The 20,931-nt window shown below is 51.3% G+C and overlaps 1 protein-coding gene and 1 pseudogene across 1 annotated transcript; both read right to left on the reverse strand.

Moving 5' to 3' along the window:
- Positions 1-9,564: 9,564 nt before the first annotated feature.
- Positions 9,565-20,465, reverse strand: LOC117193434 (annotated as a pseudogene).
- On the reverse strand, positions 17,051-19,486 carry LOC117193435 (thrombin-like enzyme acutin). The gene is made up of 2 exons (XM_033398183.1): positions 17,969-19,486; positions 17,051-17,912 (listed from the first exon to the last, which is right to left on the reverse strand). Exons 1-2 carry the CDS (start codon positions 18,035-18,037, stop codon positions 17,562-17,564), a joined length of 420 nt encoding a protein of 139 aa, XP_033254074.1. The 5' UTR covers positions 18,038-19,486; the 3' UTR covers positions 17,051-17,561.
- Positions 20,466-20,931: the final 466 nt, after the last annotated feature.

A 20,931-nucleotide genomic window follows, 5' to 3' on the forward strand; every position in this document is an offset into this window, starting at 1 on the left:
GGGGGACACCGTCGGTCCCATGGATCCCGCGGTTGACACTAGCGGTGAGGCCAACAATTGTAGCTCCGGGGACCTACTCCTACTCGACCTTTGCTCCTCGCGCTCGACCTGGTACGCCTGCCGCCGACTTTGCGTATCACCCATAGCCTGATACCCGCGGCGAATCCATTTTCGCTGCTCCGCTAGGTACCTCATTAAATGCTGCTGCATCTTACCCTTTTTCTTTTTTTTCCACGTGGTCAACTTTTGAAAAGACCTGATCGAGCGCTGCTCCCGCCTTTATAAGGGCTCGTGCCGGTGTTCACCGTTCCATGTAACGGTGCCTTACATGGGCCCGTGGGACGGCTCTCTCTTGCCTTCCAGCTGGCTCTCTCGCTCGCTCCCGTTTTGAAAGTTATCCGCGCCTCTCGCCGCGTTAACCCTAGGGTGCCCCCTAATTTTGTTAGCTTTCCTTCGGTTCCCACTTTTCTTCCTTTTCCCCTTTTTTTTTTTTTTATTTGACCCTTTCTACTTCCAGGTCTGGCGACGTGTTGCCCGGCTCCGCCTTGGATCTGGTAAGCCTCCCGAGTTCTTGGGTTCCTCATCTCACCTTGCCTTTCTTCCAGCCCGTCCTTGGGTTCCAGTCCAGGGTGCTGACCGATCTCCCAGCCCGTGACCAATAGGTCCTCCGACCTTTCGCCCGTGCTGCCAAACATCAGCCCGCCCCCCGTGGCCAGCTCCGCCCGTCTCTGGATCGGCTTAGACGCGGATGTCACCCCCGTGCAGCGCCTCGGACCCAGGGATCATCCGATTCCCCAGCCGGTAGACCGCGCACGGGCGGCATCCGCCTTTGTCCCGCCATCCCCGACGTTAGCAGCTGGCTTCTATGCCCTGGACCCGGACCCGAACTTCTGCTCATCTCGGAACCCCCTTCTCGGGAGCCCCCTCGTCCGTCGACGCACCACGCAACCCGCCCCCCCCCCGGGATAGTGGTAACTCGGGTGTCTTCTACCTTCTTTGCCTTTGATCAGTTCCAATTGGCTGACGAGCTAATCCTCCTTTTTTTTTTCTTGTAGGTCCAGCTGTATTGGTCCGCCGGCCGCCGTCTGCTGCTCCGTTTTACTGAACCTTAGTTGTAAGAGCATCCTGTACGGCCTTGTCCTGCGTGGCATCAAGTTGGGCCACCCTCTCCTCCCTTGTGGGCGATTCATGTCCTGCGTGACACGTGTCGTTCTTAGTTTTATTGAACCTTAGTTGTAAGAGTAACTCGTACGACCTTGTCCTGCGTGGCATCCAGCTGGGACTCTCCTTTCTGCCCCTGCCGTTAGTCTCTGTCTTCCGTGCTCGTCCACCCTTCTCCGTATGCCTCGCCCGTTGCCCCTCCTTGTGCGTCGTCTACGCTTCGGCTCCCGGGCCTGTTTTGGGGGTTCCTTCCCCGGGTTGTGGCTTCAGGTCCCCTATATGCGCGGTCCGCGTCCGTTTCTCGCTGTCCTTCTTTAAGTTACAAATGACCGGGGACACGAAATCCATTATGGTGTAGAGCCCGTCATATTTCGGGGCCAGTTTTGCCGCAAACCCTTCGGCCGCGTTGGATAGATGGTGTTGCTTGGCCCATACCTTGTCTCCAATCGTGGGTTTCCACGCTCTCCTCCTCAGGTTATAATACCTCGCCTGGTCCTGCGCCGCTCTTTCGAGATTCCGCCTCACCAGTTGAAACACCTCTCTCAACTTGGCCGCGTTCTCGTCCGGAGTGTGCGTGCCCTGTCCTGTGCCAAGCGCTTCGTCATCGTATAGAGCCTTTGGTAGCCTCGGCTCTCTCCCTTGGACCACGAACGCCGGCGAGTACCCGGTGGATTCGGACACCCCTGAATTTACGGCTAACATTATCTCTGACCATTTCTCATCCCAGTTCCTCTGGTTCCCTTCGGTGAACTGAGCTATCATAGTTTTCACTGTCCGATTAGTTCGCTCCGTCGGGTTCTCCTGCGGCGTGTACAGTGCCGTGAACTGATGCCGTACACCCATCTGCTCCAAAAACCTCTTAAAAGCTCTACTGGTGAACTGGACGCCATTATCCGTGATCACCACCTTCGGCACGCCAAACCGGGACACGATGCGGCCTTTCTCAAGGGGACCAACTCGGTCCATTTCGAGAACCGATCCACCATCACCAATAACATGGCATTCCCATGCTTTGACCTGGGCAGAGGGCCCACGAAGTCGGCACACACCGTTGCCCACGGCTCTTCTGGCACTTGTGTCAGCATTTTCCCGGCCGCCTGCAGTTGACTTGGTTTGTAGCGTATGCAGCTTTCACACTTTCTCACGTATGTCCTCACATCTCGGTGCATCCCCGGCCAGTAGAATCGGGCGGCTACTCGGGCCATCGTCCTTCTGCCGCCCGCGTGCCCCCCTTCCGGCGAGTCGTGATTCTCTCTTATAACTCTCTCTCTTAGATCCTTCGGTACGCATAACTTCCATGATGCTATCTCTTCTTCTCCAGCCCGGTGCGGGATGTGCCGGTATATCCGGCCTGCTTCCTCGACGTAATCCGGATATTTCCTCGGTTCCGTCCTCATCCTCTCTTTGACCTTTTGAATCCATCCGCACTCTGCCTCCGGTTCGTGTCCCTTTTCTGCTTCCTCCTCGGTGGTTCTCAGGCATCGCTCCGCCAATGGCTTTCGGGACAGTGCATCCGCCATTACGTTCAGCTGCCCTTTCCTATATGCCACTTCGAAGTCGTATTGTTGTAGCTCCACCTGGCGATCCTCCCTGTTGGGCTCTCGATGCTGTTCAACCATTTCAACGCCATGTGATCCGTGACCACCTTGAAATGGTATCCCTCCAGATAGGGCTTTAGCTTTCTTATAGCCCATACAATGGCCAGACACTCCTTTTCAGTCGCCGAATAGTTCTTTTCTGCTCTATTCAGAGTCCTACTGGCGTATGAGATGACCCTCTCGCCCTTCTCCGTCTCTTGCGTCAGGATCGCCCCCAGTCCGTAGTCGCTGGCGTCCGTCTGGATCACGAATTTCTTTGAGAAATCTGGGCATGCCAACACCGGATCTGCTGTCAGCCGACTTTTTACGTCCTCGAACGCTTGTTGCTGTTCCGTTGACCATTCCCACTTGGCCTTCTTCTTCAGCAAAGTGCTGAGGGGCTGCACCAACGTGGCGAATCCCTTTACGAAACGCCGGTACCAGGAGGCCACGCCCAAGTATTGTCGTAGCTCTTTGACTGGCGGCTGCAACTCCTTAATGGCCGCCACTTTCTCGGGATCGGTGCAGATTCCGTCTCCCGTTACCAAATGCCCCAGGTAACGTAGCTCCTTCCTAAAAAATTGACACTTGTCCACATTTAGGCGCAAGTTGGCGTTCTTTAACCGTCGAAAGACTTCTTCGAGGTTGCGCTTGTGCTCCTCCTCGGTACGGCCGATGACAATGATGTCGTCTTGGTACGCGAACGCGTGTGGCATCATCTCGGGGCCTATCACCTGGTCCAATGCCCTCTGAAACGTAGCCGAGGCTGAGTGGAGTCCGAATGGCATCACCTTCCACTGGAACAGCCCTTTGCCGGGCACCGTGAACGCGGTGAACTTTCTACTGCCTTCCTCCAGTGGTATCTGCCAATATCCGTCCTTTAAGTCCAAGCTACTGATGAACCGTACCTCCCTGAGCTGGTCCAAAATATAGTCTATTCTTGGCATGGGGTACGCATCCTTGATGGACTTCGCGTTTATCTGTCTGAAGTCCACGCATAATCTCCACTTTCCCGTCTTCTTTTTGACCATCACGATGGGTGAACTGTACGGGCTCTTCGATGGCTCAATACACCCTCTTTCCAGCAGTTCGTCAACCTGTTGGTTGATTTCGGCTTGCATCTTGGGATTTTTGGGATAGTAACCCTTCTCCCGCACCAGCAAGCGCGAGGGGCCCCGCACCAGCAAGCGCGAGGAGCCCCACACCGGCAAGCGCGAGGAGCACCGGACCAGCAGACGCGAGGAGTCCCGCACCGGCAAGCGCGAGGAGCCCCGGACCAGCAGGCACGAAGAGCCCCGCACCGACAAGCGCGAGAAGCCCCACCCCAGTAAGCGCGAGGAGCGGCCTGAGGGAGGAAGGAGGGGGCGCACGGAGACGCGGAAGGAGGAGCCCAGTGAGCGGGCCTCGAAGCGGGCGTCCACGCGTTCGACGCGTACGGCCAAGGAAGAGGAGTCGTCGGCACGCACAAGGGGGAGGTCGACGGCGCGGCGAGAGGATCAGCGGCCGACAGACCCACAGGTCGAGGAGCCGCAGCCAACGCCGGCCGAAACCGCGGTCAAAGAGCCGCAGACAACGCCGATCGAGACCGCGGTCAAAGAGCCGCAGTCAACGCAGGCCGACATCGCGGAAGATAACGCGGCCGCTGAGGCACGACGCCTCGCGGAATGGCACCGGCGGTTCGCGCTGGCCACGGCGGCGGAGGAGCGGAGACAACGGCGTGTATGGGAGGACGCCTTGACGCTGGCAAAGAGGCTGAAGGCCACGCAGGAGGCTGAAAAGGCGCCACGAGCGAGACGTCGCGCACCAATGGCGGTGTATTAGCCGGGTCGACGCAGCGGAGCGAATGGAGACGGCGCGTCTGCGGGCGGAAGCGGAGAAGGCAAGGGCGACGCGGGCGGAGGGCGCGGCCGGCGGGCTGGCGGTGATCTCCAGCGACGAGGAGGAGGCGGAGTGCCCACCAGCGCCGAAGGCTGCTCGAGTCCAGTCGCCCGAAGAGGAGTGGCAGGAGAGGCTACGACGAGCCGAGGTGGAGGAGGAGGAGCTCTGGCAGCCACCCCCTGAACACGTCGAGTCCGAGGAGGAGCCACGGCCGCAGGCCCCACCGTCACCGGGGGCAGAGGAAGAGCTGTTCCGGCGTCGGCCGCCGGCTGACGACGCGCGCGGTCAAGGGGGTCAGCAGCATCAGCAGCAGCAGCAGCAGCGTCAGCAGCATCAGCAGCAGCAGCAGCAGCAGCAGCGTCAGCAGCAGCAGCAGCAGCAGCGTCAGCAGCATCAGCAGCAGCAGCAGCAGCGTCAGCAGCAGCAGCATCAGCAGCAGCAGCACTGGCACGGGCCGTTCGTCTCGCAGGAGGTGCGCTCCGCGGTGCGAGACGGCATGATGTGGCACGTGCAAACGCTGCACATATCGTGGGCCTCTGGGCCCGCGCCCCAGCAGCCCGGGCAAGAAGCGAGGGAGGCTCGACTGTGGGAGAAGGCACCACGCGCCAGTGACGAGCGGGACCCGAGGCGGCGGGCACGGCCACAGGAGTCGACAGGCCCAGCGGTGGCACCCACCGCCGAAGAGGTGCCCGAGGAGGCGCCCGGGAGGACGGCAGAGGTCGAGACGGAGGGCACGACGAACACGCCAACATCACTGACGGCGGAGGGCCCAGCGGCGGCGCCCGAAGCCGAGGTGGCGGCCGACGGCGAAGCGTATGACGGCGCAAGAGCAACGGCGGAAGCGAAGAAGGACGAGGCCGCGGAACAACACTCACCTGAGCCATGGGAGAGAGGTCCTTGGCGATGGCCGGAACCCGGCCAGGGCGAGCGTCCGAAGCTGGGCCGACAGGCGTCGTGCCCAGGGGAGCGGGCGGAGGCGCGCCGGCCCGAGCCCCAGCGCCAGGCATCGTGGCCCCAGACGAGGTCGGCGGACAACTCACGGTGGCGGGCCGTCAACCGCGAGGAGTGGCTGGCCGTCGTCACGCGCTCTCTCGCGCGGATAAAGCCAACCGCGAGGAAGGTGAAGCGTCTGGTCAACGACGGGGGCGTCCGGTACCGGCTATTGGTGTCCACCGACCGGCAGGAGGTATTCCGGGCTAGTTATTGAGGAGAAAAGAAGAGTAGAGAAGAAGAATGGAGAAGAAAGTAACTTAAAACAAGAACAAGTAAAAAAGGAAAAAAAACCAAAAAAAAAAAGGGTGTTTTAAAGAAAAAACATGGTCTTACCTTGCAGCAGAGGGACAGCGGGGAATCGGGGGAGCTTGAATGAAGGCGGCGGAAGGCGTCAACGCGGGAGGAAAAACTTACCCGAAGCATCCAGAGGGCCGGCGGAAAGCAGGCGGCCCAGCGAAGGGTAGTAGAAAAAAACCAGACGCGCACAAGGTAAACAAAGAAAACACCCGGCATCGCGAGAAAATGGTACGTTTCCAGTCCATTGAGGAATTCGCGATCCGGAAGTAGAATACGCGCGCTGCGACATATCGAGTAGAGCACAGAAACGACCCTACGCTGTATCGAGTGGAGCGTAAGGGCAACGCTGTGTCATATCGAGTAGGTCAGAATAGCGACCGTACCCTATACCGGGCGGGGCAAAGGGAAAAAGCTCCTATGCGAACTATCGGTAAGGGGGAATCGAATCGATCGCGCTCATCGGAGAGGTACGGCAACACCGCAAGGCGTGAAGCCGAAAGAGGGCGCCAGGGGCACCCGGGTCGAGAACAAAGCACGCGCACCGGTCGCGCGGGGCTTTTGAAGCATCCCAAACCTGGGACGCGGAAAACCGGGGTTTTCCGCCAACAAAAGAAAGGGGGAAGTGTGAGGAAAGGTATTCCCACACGTAGGGGCAGTGCAGGGTTAAGCGCTAACGGCCGTTATCCGGGGATATCCGGAGGCGGCGAATTCCCGAGGAGAGCTCTCCCGGGGACCCAAGATGAGAGGGGAGGACCCCTGGGGAGAGAGCCGCGGGATGACGGGATCGGGCCGGCAGTGGCCCAGCGCATGACCAAATATGGTCATGAGATCACGCCACCAGCCAGGTCCCGTTGGAAAGCGACAAGGGAATGAAGGAACGCCGATGGAAAAATACGGGCACCGCATGGCGGAAAGTGCCGTTAGCGCCAGGCGGCATCGGCGGCGCTGACGCAGAAGCGAGCCTATACGAGAAGGGCCGCGACCAGGAACAAGGGACAGTCAGCAAACGGAGCTAGCAAGAGTGAAGTGCACAGTGAGTGACAAGAGTGAGACCAAGCGAAGGGAAAAGAGCGTTAGAAAGCGAACACGTTGTGTGAGGATTGAGAGGCGGACTCGAGCGTGAAGCCAAGAGCCAAAGACCCCAATCCCTTGAACCAACGGTGCCACGCTTGACGCGCAACCCACCAGGAGTGAGGCACCCTCGGGACGCAAAGCCAAGGGAGTCGAGTGAGAGCGAACGCGTCAGGCGTCTGACTGAGAGGCGGATTTGGGCCACGTGCCAAGAATCGCTAGCCCCAGTCAGTAGAGCCGGCGGTGCCACGCTCGGCGACGCCGTGGGGGGCCCAGGGAGCGCCACGCTCATCGAACCCCAGAGGAGAACCCCGAGGAGGACCCGCACCGGAGTCGGAATAGAGTAAGATAGACTTAAGATACCAATAAAGCATACTAGCATACCAGTACAAGACCCAACCCGTGCCTTCTTACTGTCGTCGGGGCAACATACAAATATTGTTGCAGCGAGCCTACCGACCGCTGAGCCAGCCCAGCTGCATCAGACGGGAAAAGAACGGATCGTTACAACTGGCGCCCAACGTGGGGACGCCTGACGCGTTCGCTCTCACTCGACTCCCTTGGCTTTGCGGCCCGAGGGTGCCTCACTCCTGGTGGGTTGCGCGTCAAGCGTGGCACCGTTGGTTCAAGGGATTGGGGTCTTTGGCTCTTGGCTTCACGCTCGAGTCCGCCTCTCAATCCTCACACAACGTGTTCGCTTTCTAACGCTCTTTTCCCTTCGCTTGGTCTCACTCTTGTCACTCACTGTGCACTTCACTCTTGCTAGCTCCGTTTGCTGACTGTCCCTTGTTCCTGGTCGCGGCCCTCCTCTTATAGGCTCGCTTCTGCGTCAGCGCCGCCGATGCCGCCTGGCGCTAACGGCACTTTCCGCCATGCGGTGCCCGTATTTTTCCATCGGCGTTCCTTCATTCCCTTGTCGCTTTCCAACGGGACCTGGCTGGTGGCGTGATCTCATGACCATATTTGGTCATGCGCTGGGCCACTGCCGGCCCGATCCCGTCATCCCGCGGCTCTCTCTCCAGGGGTCCTCCCCTCTCATCTTGGGTCCCCGGGAGAGCTCTCCTCGGGAATTCGCCGCCTCCGGATATCCCCGGATAACGGCCGTTAGCGCTTAACCCTGCACTGCCCCCTACGTGTGGGAATACCTTTCCTCACAATACAATACAGATATTAGCGGGCGCGACAACTAGTTACAACAAATATACAAGCTAATATTGAGGAATATTTAGTCAACACAGTAGTTTAAACTTGAAAGTAGTATTTCTTAAGTTTGGGTCTTTCATCATTTCATGCGATGAGTACACAGGGGTTAATATGTGTGAAGGTCTTGAGCTTAAAGAAACATTGCTCGGGGCACAATCCTTTAGAATATGTGTACTCATACTGTTTTTGTATAATAAAAATCTACTGCCTTCTGCGTATCACAATTTGCATCAACTACAAATTTACAAAATATTCACTTATTTAGTCTGAGGATTGACGGCGAGGCCTCTGGCCCACTGCCGCAAGTGTCTTTTTATACCCGATACTCAAAATGAGTATTGGGGTATATTAGATTAGTGGTAAAAGTGGATGTGTGTAACGTCCAGAAGGAATCGTTTCCGACCCCATAAAGTAGATATATTCTTGATCAGCATCAATAGCCGAGTCGATTGAGCCCTGTCTGTCTGTCCGTCCGTCCGTCTGTCCGTCTGTCCGTCCCCTTCAGCGCCTAGTGCTCAAAGACTATAAGAGCTAGAGCAACGATGTTTTGGATCCAGACTTCTGTGATATGTCACTGCTACAAAAATATTTAAAAACTTCGCCCCGCCCACTTCCGCCCCCACAAAGGACGAAAATCTGTGGCATCCACAATTTTAAAGATATGAGAAAACCAAAAACGTAGAGTTGTAGAGAATGACCATATCTTTAAGACTGCGGAATCTGAATTGGATCGTATTATTATTATAGCCAGCATCAAGAAAACAATTTCATTTTTTCTCGCCCTATCTCTCTCTAACACACACGTAGCATAGGCGGCTTTGCTTAGAGTAAAACATTAGCGCCTAGATCTCAGAGACTACAAAAGCTAGAGACACCAAATTTGGTATCCACACTCCTAATATATCGGACCGAGACGAGTTTGTTTCAAAATTTCGCCACACCCCCTTCCGCCCCCGCAAAGGACGAAAATCTGGTGATATTCAAAAATCTCAGAGACTATTAAGGCTAGAGTAACCAAATTTGGTATCCGCACTCCTGTTAGATCTTACTATAAAATGTGTATCTCAAAATTTCGCCCCACCCCCTTCCGCCCACACAAAGGACGAAAACCTGTTGCATCCACAATATTGCACATTCGAGAAAACTAAAAACGCAGAATCATAGATAATGACCATATCTATCAGATTGCTGAATCTGGATCAGATCAGATCATTTTTATAGCCAATAGGAACAAATCAATTTGCAGTGGCTACGCAGCGCCCGACGTCACGCTCAGACTGATTTTCTGTCTCTCTCGCACGCACTCTTTGTCGTGTCGTTTAATATTAGCGGCGTCTGCCGGAGGAGAGCCATACTGACTTAGTATCGGGTATAACCGTAGAGTTGCGGTGTCCGCAGCAGCTCACAACGTTCCCCCTCGTTTCTTTTCGTTTTCGTTAAGTTTTCAGAGAAGGATCGCCGAGATGGTTTATTGCTTCGTGGGATCCTCGCGCGATTGATACTGCTAAACGATGTCGCCGGCGGCACCGTAGTGGATGCCGTTATTGCGATTATGGTTGTTATGGTGCTAGAGGTGATCCTGTTCCATCTGCTCCTTGAGGATCTCCAGCTCCCGTATGCCGGAGACCGTCACCTCGTACTTGTGCGTCACCAGAGACCGATAGAAGTGTATGGCGAAAGCCAGGAAGATAATCATCACGGGTATCAGCACCACGCAGGCCGACCATGGCTATCTCCAGCAGGAATAGGATCAACCCCAGCAGCGTCGAAAATGCCCACGCCGTCTCAATGTACCAGTGCAGGCGCTCATGCGGCGACTCGTGCACCAGGGAGATGCTGTGCAGGTTGCACACTACCTCGATGTTCGGCAGGATGCAGGTGCTAATCATCAAAGCCAGCATATGCACGGCCACCAGCATAGTGGTGCAGATCGCAAACGCCACTAGCATTCCGGGCGGAACCTTTGTGTCGTGGTCCAGCTGCACCTCCACCATCGCCACCTGTGGGGGACGCAAAAGAGCAGAGGTCGGGAGATTAGTGAGAGTCGTGGATGGGTTACGGGTTACTCTGCCAAGATCGCCGCTCTCAGGAGGCAATGCTCCTCCTATTATTATTATTAGCCATCTTTCCCAACATTTTGGCAAGTGTTGCTGGCACGAGCAGATTTGTTTATATAATAAGTATCTCATTGGGTTAATTTATCTAATCTGCCCCTCTCTCACCTGCTACCTAGGTGCACAAACATGTGAAATATATTCATAATATACAAAATAAAACTTGTCAAAATAGTGGAGGAACAGAGGATACCCAATGTTTTAAAGAAAACAGTAAAAAAATATGTTGTTGCAAAAACAACATTCCAAAAATTAAGAGATTGTTAACGTAGATTAATTCTATAATATTCATCTTTCGATTTTATAATAGAATTTGACGTTGGCTATCAATGAATATGGTGGGAATCCGCCTTCTGTCAGCGAGATCTATTGCCTGTGTGGAGATAATGTTTTTTATCCCCAATCGGCCGACTAATTATTTCGAATTAAATAAAACTCGGCGCAGAAATAAAATTACGATATGTTCTTTAATGCGTGACATCCAAATTGCAAGTGTGGCTTGCCTGCCCTTTACATTGCCGCTCCGATCGCTAAGCGCAGCTTCGCTCGGCCGACGTCGGTAGGCAGACGCAAAGCGGAGATAGCGAAGAGCGAGCTGGCAGAGAGCGTTTAGCAGGGCAAGCAAGCGCAAAGCTTTAACAAACAAATGAGTGACATAGACATAAGTAACAAACAAAATAAGCGGCTGAGGGCCAAGAATTAGGTGCTATTTGGCAAGCAGCTAATCGGCTGGGTTCTGCTCCGAACATTCACCCCCGTTGGAAGGCAAAGGCTTTCAACAGATCCATCCTGAAGGGGCAGAACCGCTATTTTTCCAACGGCCCTCTTGAAGATGCTTGCTTGGGCGCAGCTGGCGGCTACGCTGGGATGATCGTCGAACGCAGCAATCGGCGCTTCTTTACGAAGGCGGCTTGTCGGGATTACGTCTTGATCATCGGGAAACTCGGTCATTGGATAGAATGGCAGGAAATTTGGCAATGTAGAAATTGTTGAAAGTTGAATTTCATTTAGCGTGGATATGTAGGTTTTTAATATATGGAAAAGTTCGCGCTGCAGTTCCTGATTCTCCGATCGCAGTTTTTCCACTTGCACCTGGCACTCGAGCAGCTGCTTCCTGCATTGCTGCTCTAAGTTTTGGTACTCCAGCGTTGTGGGTCGAAAATCGTCAATAGAGATGCACGAGGAATTTTCAAAAGCGTGTACATCAGAGTGTGCTTGTGTTGGTGTGTGATATTTTGGGGCACATGACAATTGATCAGCAATCACCCACACACTTACAGAATAACTACAGAGACTGGGGTCTGGGGCACACTAAACTTGGCGAAACGCTCTCCTCACGCCTCTCACTGTCTGCCGCTCGGTCGCTCTCGCTCTCTCTATCCCTCTGATCTTGCGCTGCAGTGCGTTAAAATATTTACTTTTTATTTATAAACATTTTATGGTTTTATGAAATGTAAAATTCGTGTGTCAATAAAACGAACTTTGCTGGCACGCATACACTGACAGGTCAGGCGACACTTGATTCAGTACGAGGTGTATTACGGATACCCCGAGTCGAGTCCGAGTTCAAGACACATTCACGGACAAGGTCATCACGCAGCGTAGTCGCTTGCTTTGCGTACGTTTCCGTTCAAAGTACCGATCCCGACTGCCGACTGCAAACACGGATGTTGGGGAAGCTGCAACGGCGGCCAACGCTGACACAGAGACAGACAGCAGGCAGGGCACCGCAGAAGAGGCGATGTGAAGCGACGCGACGCGACGGCAATGGCAACAGGCGACGGGGCAACTGGCAATGGCACCTGGCACAAGCAGAAGCAGAAGCATCAGCACTTCCGCGCAGTGCGCAACCACTGACGGGAAATATCGAAAAGTAATTCTGATTGCGATACATTTAATTCAGGTGAGATTCGTGGCCGCTCTTTGGCCTGCCTTTAGCGGGGGTGTGCCTCCTTTTCTTCTTACGTGTTCCTTGGACGCAGGGCTGGGGCAGAGCTTGTGCGACGACGTTGACAACAGCAGCGACGGCGGCAAAAGTTACTAACTGATACGAAGCGCAACCAGCAGGCAGCAGGCCGCAGAGCAGAGCAGAGACGACGACGACAGCGGGTACACTGATGACGGCGACGGCGGCGCGGTATTCAAATTCGACAATCAATTCAAACGGCGGCCTGCGACACAGACGTGTTTTTGTTTTGCGCTCCGCATTTTTTCCTTTTGTTTTGAATAAACAGCCGGTGTTTTCCTAACTAAATTCTAATTATACTTTCTAACCAGACAGCAATCTGGAAATCTATTCATTTACGCGAGTGCATGCCTTTGATTTGTGTTAAAACATTATTTAACTTTTTATTTTTCGACGTCGGCTTGTGCTTGTGTTTGTGTTGTTGCAGTGAGTGAGTACGCATTACATTGCATTGCAGTCCGCTCTCGTCTGGTAGCTTTTGTTGTTTTATCACTCTCTCGCTATCACCTCAACTTTAATACCTGTTCTTTCTCTCTCGCTCTTCAAACTTTCTGAGCAATAGCGCTCTCTGCTTAGTAGCTCTCGCTATAACCGCTCTCCACTCTGCTCTCTTTTTTTTACCAATTCCGCTTTGAGCGTTGTCTGGCACATTGGTCTGATACCAATTTGTTTTGCAAATAATAGTAAATAAATAAATAATAAAACGGAATACGCTGTGGTCTGTGCCAAAAAAAGCTGTAAGAAGCAGATCACCCACGATCAGCCGAATGTCCCCTGCTGGCTCTGCGACAGCGTAGTGCACGCAAAATGCGCTGGATTTTCTGGCCTCGTGAGTGATGCTATAGCCAAACGTAATGGCTTGCATTACAGTTGCGAGGCATGCCGTGCGGTGGAGAAAGACATGGTGGCTTTCATGAGGCAGACGCGGAGTGGCTTTAAGGAGCTAACCGTTGGTTTTAAAAACCAATACGATCGGCTCCTAGCCATGGAGGCTCAGTTTAGCAGTTTAAAACTGCTGAATGAGTCTCCGAGGCGCAAAAAGGTCAGTCCGCGGGATCTGCAATTGCCAACCGTCACTCAGCCGTGCGCCGCCGAAAAACTGACTCCGACCACTCCAAGTGTGCAGCAGTTGATCTCGTTTGCCACTCCAAGGGCAACGACAGCTGCTGGCGATGCAGATTCGGTAGCCGAATTCATCGCCTCGGAAAATGTGCAGCCAAGTACGTCTGCAGCGTCCGTGTCCGTGGTGTCCGCAAGTTCGCTAGTTGTCCCGTCTATCCCGATCCCACCAGTAAATAGACGTTCCGGACCTCCGTTTGTTGCCACCACAGGTACTAAACCACTGGTGGGAGTCCCACCAAAACGACAAGTTTTTGTTTCACGGCTGGCCCCTGACCTCACACCTGATGATGCAATTGCTTTTATTCAAAGCAAAATAAAAGCCGTGGGTTTAAAGGTGGATAAATTTAACTTCTCTTATGCCAGGGAGATAGCCTCGTTTAAGATAAGCATCTCCCCAACTCAATTTGACACCATTTGCTCCGCCAAATTTTGGCTGGAGCATTTGGTGGTGAAGGAGTTTAAGGCTAAGAAGAAGAATAGGCCCCCATATCCCTTCCAAGTCTTTCCAGTGTGCCACCCTCAACCTCAACTTCCTCTTCCTCAACTTCCCGTCTTGCTTCCTTTCCAAAAAACTAACTTCTCTTTTAGTAACCTATCAGAATGTAAGAGGCTTGTGTAGTAAGCTCAGCATTCTTTTCCGGGATAGTGTTGCATTTGCTTTCCACGTTATTGTGTTTACTGAAACCTGGTTAAAGCCGGACATTCTTAGTTCCGAGGTTTTGGCAGGTCGGTACACAACTTTTAGAAAGGACCGTTCGTCTCGACGTGCAGGGGGGGTTCTTGTTGCAGTGGACTCTTACTTCACGTCAGAACACTTCACAGTCCAAGTTCAACAGGAACTGGAATTCCTGTGTGTAAAACTGACTCTTCCCGCTTTCGCTATATTCATTACTTGCTCGTATATCCCACCTTCTTCGGATATTTCAATTTATGAGCAGCACTTGTCCGCTTTAACCGCTGTTTCTTCCTCGCTAACTGATAAAGATCGTATGATAGTTCTTGGTGACTTCAACTTGCCAGGAACTGTTTGGTCTTCGGTAAACGAGTCTAGTATCCTAGTGCCCATGTCACGACATGACTTTGTTGACGGCTTGCTTGACCTATCCCTGTCTCAAGTCAGCCATGTGGAAAATTCCTTGGGTCGATTGCTTGATCTGTGCCTTGTATCGGATCCGACCATAGTGTTGTTAACCCGAGCCCTTCCGCTCACTATACCTGCAGACGCCTACCACCCTACTTTCGAGGTGTCGCTAGATATAGGACCAACTGTATTTTATCGGTCGAGTAGGCTGCCCGAACGTGTCCGCTGCTTTCGTAAAGCCGAGTTTGCGAAGCTTAATAACCTCATTAGGGACTTTGATTGGTCCGCTTTGTACTTGTGCACTGATATCATAAAAGGCACAAACATTTTTTACAATGCTCTTGGCACATTTTTCGATTCTTGTGTCCCGCTTTCTTGTCCGACTAGATCCGGAAAACCCCCTTGGTTTACCAAAGAGTTATCCAGTCTAAAAAACTTAAAAACAAGACTTTATAAAAAATTTCAAGAAGTGGGTTCTCCTACTTCTCACTCTCGCTATGTATTAGCTCGGTCAAACTTTTCAGTTCTTAATGCTCAATGCTATAAGAACTACCTATCTCGATGCAGGATACGTTTTTCTCAGGACCCTAAACAGTTTTACAGCTTCGTAAACAGTAAGCGTAGAACGTCCGCACACCCATCCGCACACCACCCAATCCTCATTTTGTAATACGGTGGCAAATAATGATCAGGCAATTGCCGATCTTTTTGCACAATTCTTCCAAACCACCTGTTCTGAGGAAAGCTACTCTGGTCATCGGTTTACTCTGGTTTACCGAGGTCGAACGGCATTTTCAGTCCCTTGTTAAATGAATGTTCCCTACTTCATGATCTTCGACTAGTTAAGCCGGTGTTTTCACCGGGTCCAGACGGGGTTCCAGGTTGTGTACTCAGGTACTGCGCCGAGGCTCTGTGTGGACCTTTGCCTAAACTATTCACCCTGTCCATTGATTCTTCTTGCTTCCCCCGATCTGGAAGGAATCGTTTATAATTCCTCTCCATAAAAAAGGTAGCAAGTCTGATGCAAAAAATTATAGAGGTATAGCAAAGTTATCCGCTATTCCTAAAATGTTTGAGAAGGTTGTAACTCCGCACTTGCAACATCTCTGCAAGTCACTTATATCTCCAACTCAGCATGGATTTATAAGGCGGCGATCAACCACCACGAACTTGTTAGAGTTTACCTCTTTCATTATTAAAGGCTTTCAATGTAACTTACAGACGGATGTTATTTACACCGACTTTAGTAAAGCATTCGACTCTGTAAACCATTCCCTTTTAGCGCATAAACTTGACCTTTTAGGGTTTCCGCCCAACCTCCTGAGATGGATTTCTAGCTATCTTTGTTCTAGGTCTCAAAGAGTCCTCTTCAAAAACTCCCTCTCTTTCCCAGTAAAGGTTTCTTCGGGAGTACCACAAGGCAGCCATCTAGGCCCCTTACTCTTCACACTCTTTATTAATGACTTACCTTCAGTATTAACATACTCTCGAGTCCTTATGTATACTCTGTGTCCAGTACAAGGACATTTCATTTCATTCTCGCTTGCAGTCCGATCTCAATAACTTTCAGTCATGGTGTTGTGCAAACTTGTTACACCTTAATGCCTCGAAATGCAAAGTTATGACATTTCATCGTTCTAGCCCTTTGTTGGCTCCCAACACCCTATTTGGTGGTTCTCTTGAGAGAATTACCCTGGTGGATGATCTGGGTGTTATGTTAGACCCCAAGCTAAAGTTTTCCGAACACATTTCTACCATGGTAAATAAGGCCATGGGCGTGCTTGGGTTTATAAAGAGGTGGTCAAAGGAATTTGACGACCCCTATATAACAAAGACTCTCTATACCTCGCTTGTTCGTCCGATCTTAGAATACGGCTACTGTGTATGGTGCATTCAGTACAAAGTACACCAGGACCGTATAGAATCAGTACAGAAAAACTTTTTACTCTTTGCTCTGAGGGGCCTTAACTGGGATGCGGGTGTAAGACTCCCATCTTACTCTAGTAGACTACTATTAGTAAACCTCCCATCCTTAGTTAACCGTAAAAAAATGCTTGGTGTGATATTTATGCACAACTTGATCAGGGGTGACATAGACAGCCCTGATCTGTTGAGCCGCATAAACTTCACGATTCCTATTAGACTGACTAGAAATTTTATACCGTTGTTCCTTCCACTTTGTAGATCGAATTATTCCTTGCATGAACCGTTTAGGGTCTTATGCTCGGATTATAATTCCCTCTACCATATTATATCCACCACTAATTCTCTTCCTCTTATTAAATTATTAATCCTTACAAACCTTTCTATTAATTAGTAACTGTAGTGCTATTTGTATTTTGATTGCATGCTTAGTTTCTTAGTAAGTTTAGTACTAATTTTCCTCGAATGTTAGTCTAATAGCTATCTTTCTTGCATGTTCGCGTTTGGTTCGGCTACGCACCGCGCGTCATGCGGCAGCGCCCCTCGGTCGGTTGGGCGGGAGGAGGGCTGCGTTTTGCCTGGGATCCGCGCGTAACAGCCTTCTGCTGGTGTCACACGGGCCACTTGACGGTGCAGTAACTGCATCGCCTCTTGAAAGATGCAGTCATTGCATGTCAACGTCCAAAAGTAAAAATGGCAATCGAATTACTAATGCCATTCGAATGAAAGCATTTATAGTGAGAGAGAAAGAGAGGGACAGAGAGAGAGCGTTGTAGACAGAACAGAAAAAGACTATAGAAACAACTACCAATAGGAAAAGAAAGAAACAACAAAATAATATGCGAAAACAAAACAAAACTCGACGACTACGGAGGCGCTGCTAGGTGCTCGGGGAGGTGGCTGGGGTTGCTGCTCTCTTGGCGATCCATCAGCGGTCAAACGATTTTCTACCTGATCGATTGATGAATGGGGGGAAGTAGAGATAGATTCGAGTGATTTCCATGGCTGTTAGAAGGGGTTGGAAGGGGCTGCTGGGCACATGTCCCTTGACCCTGAACCCTGAACAAAGAGCGATTCGATTCGATCCAATTAAAATCCACATCGATTGCACCCACTTAACCCAACCACCAGCCAGCAACACAACCCACAATCCAGCATCATTATTCACATCTTCATCAATGGCTCGCAACACTGGACAAGGTCAGGATTAGGGTCAGGGTGAGGCCAGAGCCACGACGGGGTATGCTGGCGCTTGTGGTACTGCTTATGGTAAAGCTCATGTGATCGTATATGTTGGTGAAGATCATGGGTCCGTATTCCTGGCTTTTTGTCCGCAGTCCCAACACCCCGTACAGCGTATGGTTGCAGAGGAGCGGAGTACCCAGATCTCCCCGGCTTGTGTTCCCGTATCCATCACTGCGGATCGCGCAGATGGTTTTGTTGCGAAAGGAGCAGCTACTCTGACAATTTAGTTCGGGCTTCGTCCACACCATCAGCATCATCATCTCGTTCGTAATGGGTCCGTCCTGTGGAGGAGGTGCAGTCACACGGATATTCTTTGCAGGATGATCTGCACACTCACGGTGTACATTATTCCCCAACCCAAGGTTATGCAGGTTGTGTTCTTTGGCATCTCATGCTCTGGCAGCATCGTCTGACTGTAGTGCAGGTTCCTGGGGACAAAGCTCTTCAGCTGCAGCAGGGCCAAGTCATGGCAATATGCTCTGTACTTGGGGATGCAGGACAATCCTCTTCACGGCAATCTTCTTCTCACTGACTGGCTCGTCAAGGCGGTTTAAGGTATCGAGCACCACCATCAGATTTCTTCTTTCGATGGGGTAGCAGCAGGAGCTGGAAGGCCTCACGGAGACGCAGCGAGCGGTGGTTACAACTCAAGAGGACGTGATTATGAACCCGCCGCAAAACTGGTTGTTGCCCCAAAACCGAATTGGCTTTGCAGTGCGAATCGACACTACGAACTTGGAATCATCCGAGATATCGTGATCCCAAGCTACCGATGGTGTCCTGTCTATAACTATAATTCACAGAACACAGGCACGAAGAGCATCAAAGACAGTAGCACACGGAAGACTGCCCTATTTTCGCAAGATGCAGAGTTTTTGTCAATTCCGGAAAGGATAAAGAGAAATGTATTGGATCATCTATAGCAAAGACGATGGCATGTTTGCCTAGAAGCGACTGGTGATGCTGTTAAAGGAAAACTGGCACAAGAATTTCAGTCGCGAAACCAAGCAAGACACGTTTGCACAGACGCAACTGTTGATGCTTACCAACAGAATCTGTACTAGACGCGACTGTTGATGAATGAGGACAATTTATTAAAGACTCGACTGTTGATGTTGTTGGAACACTACGTAGCTCGCGTTCGAGAACTTTTTAGATGGAAAATTGATTCCTTTTGTGGATTGCACAAATAAATAATCGTTCGTATTTTTAATCATATTTTGCGATTCCAACTGAACGAGGTGTCACCCCGTATTCGATGCTGTCTTTATCAGCAGACGACTGCCCTCTCTCTGTCTCTATCTGCACTCTGTCTGCCTGAGTGTCTTTCTCTCTGGCTCCTATCACCTTAGCCCACTCCCTTGTTTCGGGGGAGCAGTTGACTTCCGCTGAGGAACACAAAACGAAGAAAAATGTAAAATTTAAAGCGAGTAAAAATAAGTCAACTCGATAAAAACAGCGAAACGGAAGGTTTTATGTCGGCATGCTGATGTGGATATTTTGGTGTTTAATTCTTGTTTTTATTCTCGTTTTGTTTTCCATTTCGCTTGTGGTTTCAATGCGGTATCATACGGAACACGTATGCAAACACCATTTACCATTTTACAGTCGCCGCCGAAGGAGCAGACCCACTTTTTGTGGCTTTTTCTATATCGTTGGCAAACAAAGTTCCGATAAGCGACAAAGGGCAGGGCAGGGTGTGCACGTGTGCGGCTCTCGCGGTGTCAATTAGAGAGAAGGGGGGGCTGTGACGCCATGGCGGCTGCTCTAAGCACCGTTCAATAATTTTTCCAGCAGGTAGGCAAAAGGTAAGCGCTGTTTGCACGCACTCGCGGTAGTATGTGTGTGTGTTTATATTAGTGTGTTTTTGTGTGGGATCTTGTTCGACTTGAAACAGAGGCCATACCCCCCACCCCTCCGGAGATCCAGTGCCAGATTCGGATTTTAGAAACATGTACAGACATCCGCCACCCGCAAGTCGCCCCCCCAGTTCGTATCGATTTTGTTTTTTCGCGATTGATTGCCAGTACGTCGGAGATCGGCCATAGCTTCCATAGCAATATGGGGAATGTAAATGGGGGAAAGGCGAGAGTGAAGGATAAATTGATTTGTTATTGACTTACCTTTGGATGACTCTGGCCCGATGGGGGCGGCGGTGGGGGGAACTGCAGCAGCGAGTTGCTCAGGCTGTAGCACTTAAATCCGTTGCTGCTGGTGGGGCTGCTGCCGTGATTACCACTGGCACCGCCGGAATTGTGGTGGTAATGGTGCTGCTGCTGTTGGTGTCCGGTGGCTACGGATGTGGCGGCTGCTACTGCTGCGGCCACAACGTGCTGGAAGTGATGAGCTGTGTTGGCGGTGGTGAACGTGGCGGAATTCAAGTTCAAGGGACCGCCGGACTTGCGCTGGGACTGAAAAAACGTGCTGGCTGAGGTCTTTGAAGTTTGGGGTCCCTGGGCCGGGTGCTTGGGCAGCTGCTGCGACTCGGGCAGGGACTCTAGGCCACCTGCGTTGGATGTGGTCCACACTGACATCTTGTCGAGATGTTGCAGATATTGCCAAACGGAGTGCCAGCGGCCTCAGCTATTGTCTTCGCAGAGAAATCCATTTTGCATGAATCAAATGTAAGGAAATCGATGTTAGTTGATGCAAGTAACAATGGCCGGTTGGGAAAAACACACGAGAAAACTATAATGTTTAAATTAAGTACGAATGGGACGGTCGGGGGTCGGTTTGAAGAGAGCAACTTAACAAACAAAAAATGCACACGAGAAAATTAAGTACTGTACGGCTTGTTTTGCATTTTTGTTGTTGTTGTTTTCGTTGCATGAAATACACTAGCGCGTGATAAACAGTGTGACGAATTTATGGGTAAAATATACCGCCCGACCCTCAGAAATATACCGAAATATACCGTCTCATTACAAAAATACACCGTAAATATAAAAACGAATTATTAATTTCCCTCGATTTTGATATTCGGTTTAATATTACTACCTAGCTCAGCGTACAGCACTACAAGATATAATTTTAAGTACTCCTTTTATTGGTTTACTGTTTGTTTACAAATAAAATCTGTGAAAGTTGTTACACTTGGCTTGTTTCCTAGAGGGCAATGCCGGCTAGCTGTCGACCCCAGGGCTGGGTAGTTCCCCTTGCCAGCCAAATGTAGACAAAGATTGTAACGGTTGCGGTTGGACAATACCGATTCAAAATAGGTTATCGCTATGGTGCTCGGATATCGCATGCAATAACCTTGGGCCAATTATCGCTGCAGGGCATAGTATAGTTGGGGTGGGT

This window comes from Drosophila miranda (genome assembly GCF_003369915.1).
Source record: "Drosophila miranda strain MSH22 chromosome Y unlocalized genomic scaffold, D.miranda_PacBio2.1 Contig_Y2_pilon, whole genome shotgun sequence".
Taxonomy (NCBI): Eukaryota; Metazoa; Arthropoda; class Insecta; order Diptera; family Drosophilidae; genus Drosophila; species Drosophila miranda.

Bases quoted from the DNA above. Each gene is read 5' to 3' on its own strand.
- LOC117193435 (XM_033398183.1), bottom strand. From the start codon at position 18,037: ATGCTGCCAGAGCATGAGATGCCAAAGAACACAACCTGCATAACCTTG. The intron at 17,913-17,968 runs GTGAGTGTGCAG...CCTCCTCCACAG, and splicing joins GTTGGGGAATAATGTACACC to GACGGACCCATTACGAACGA.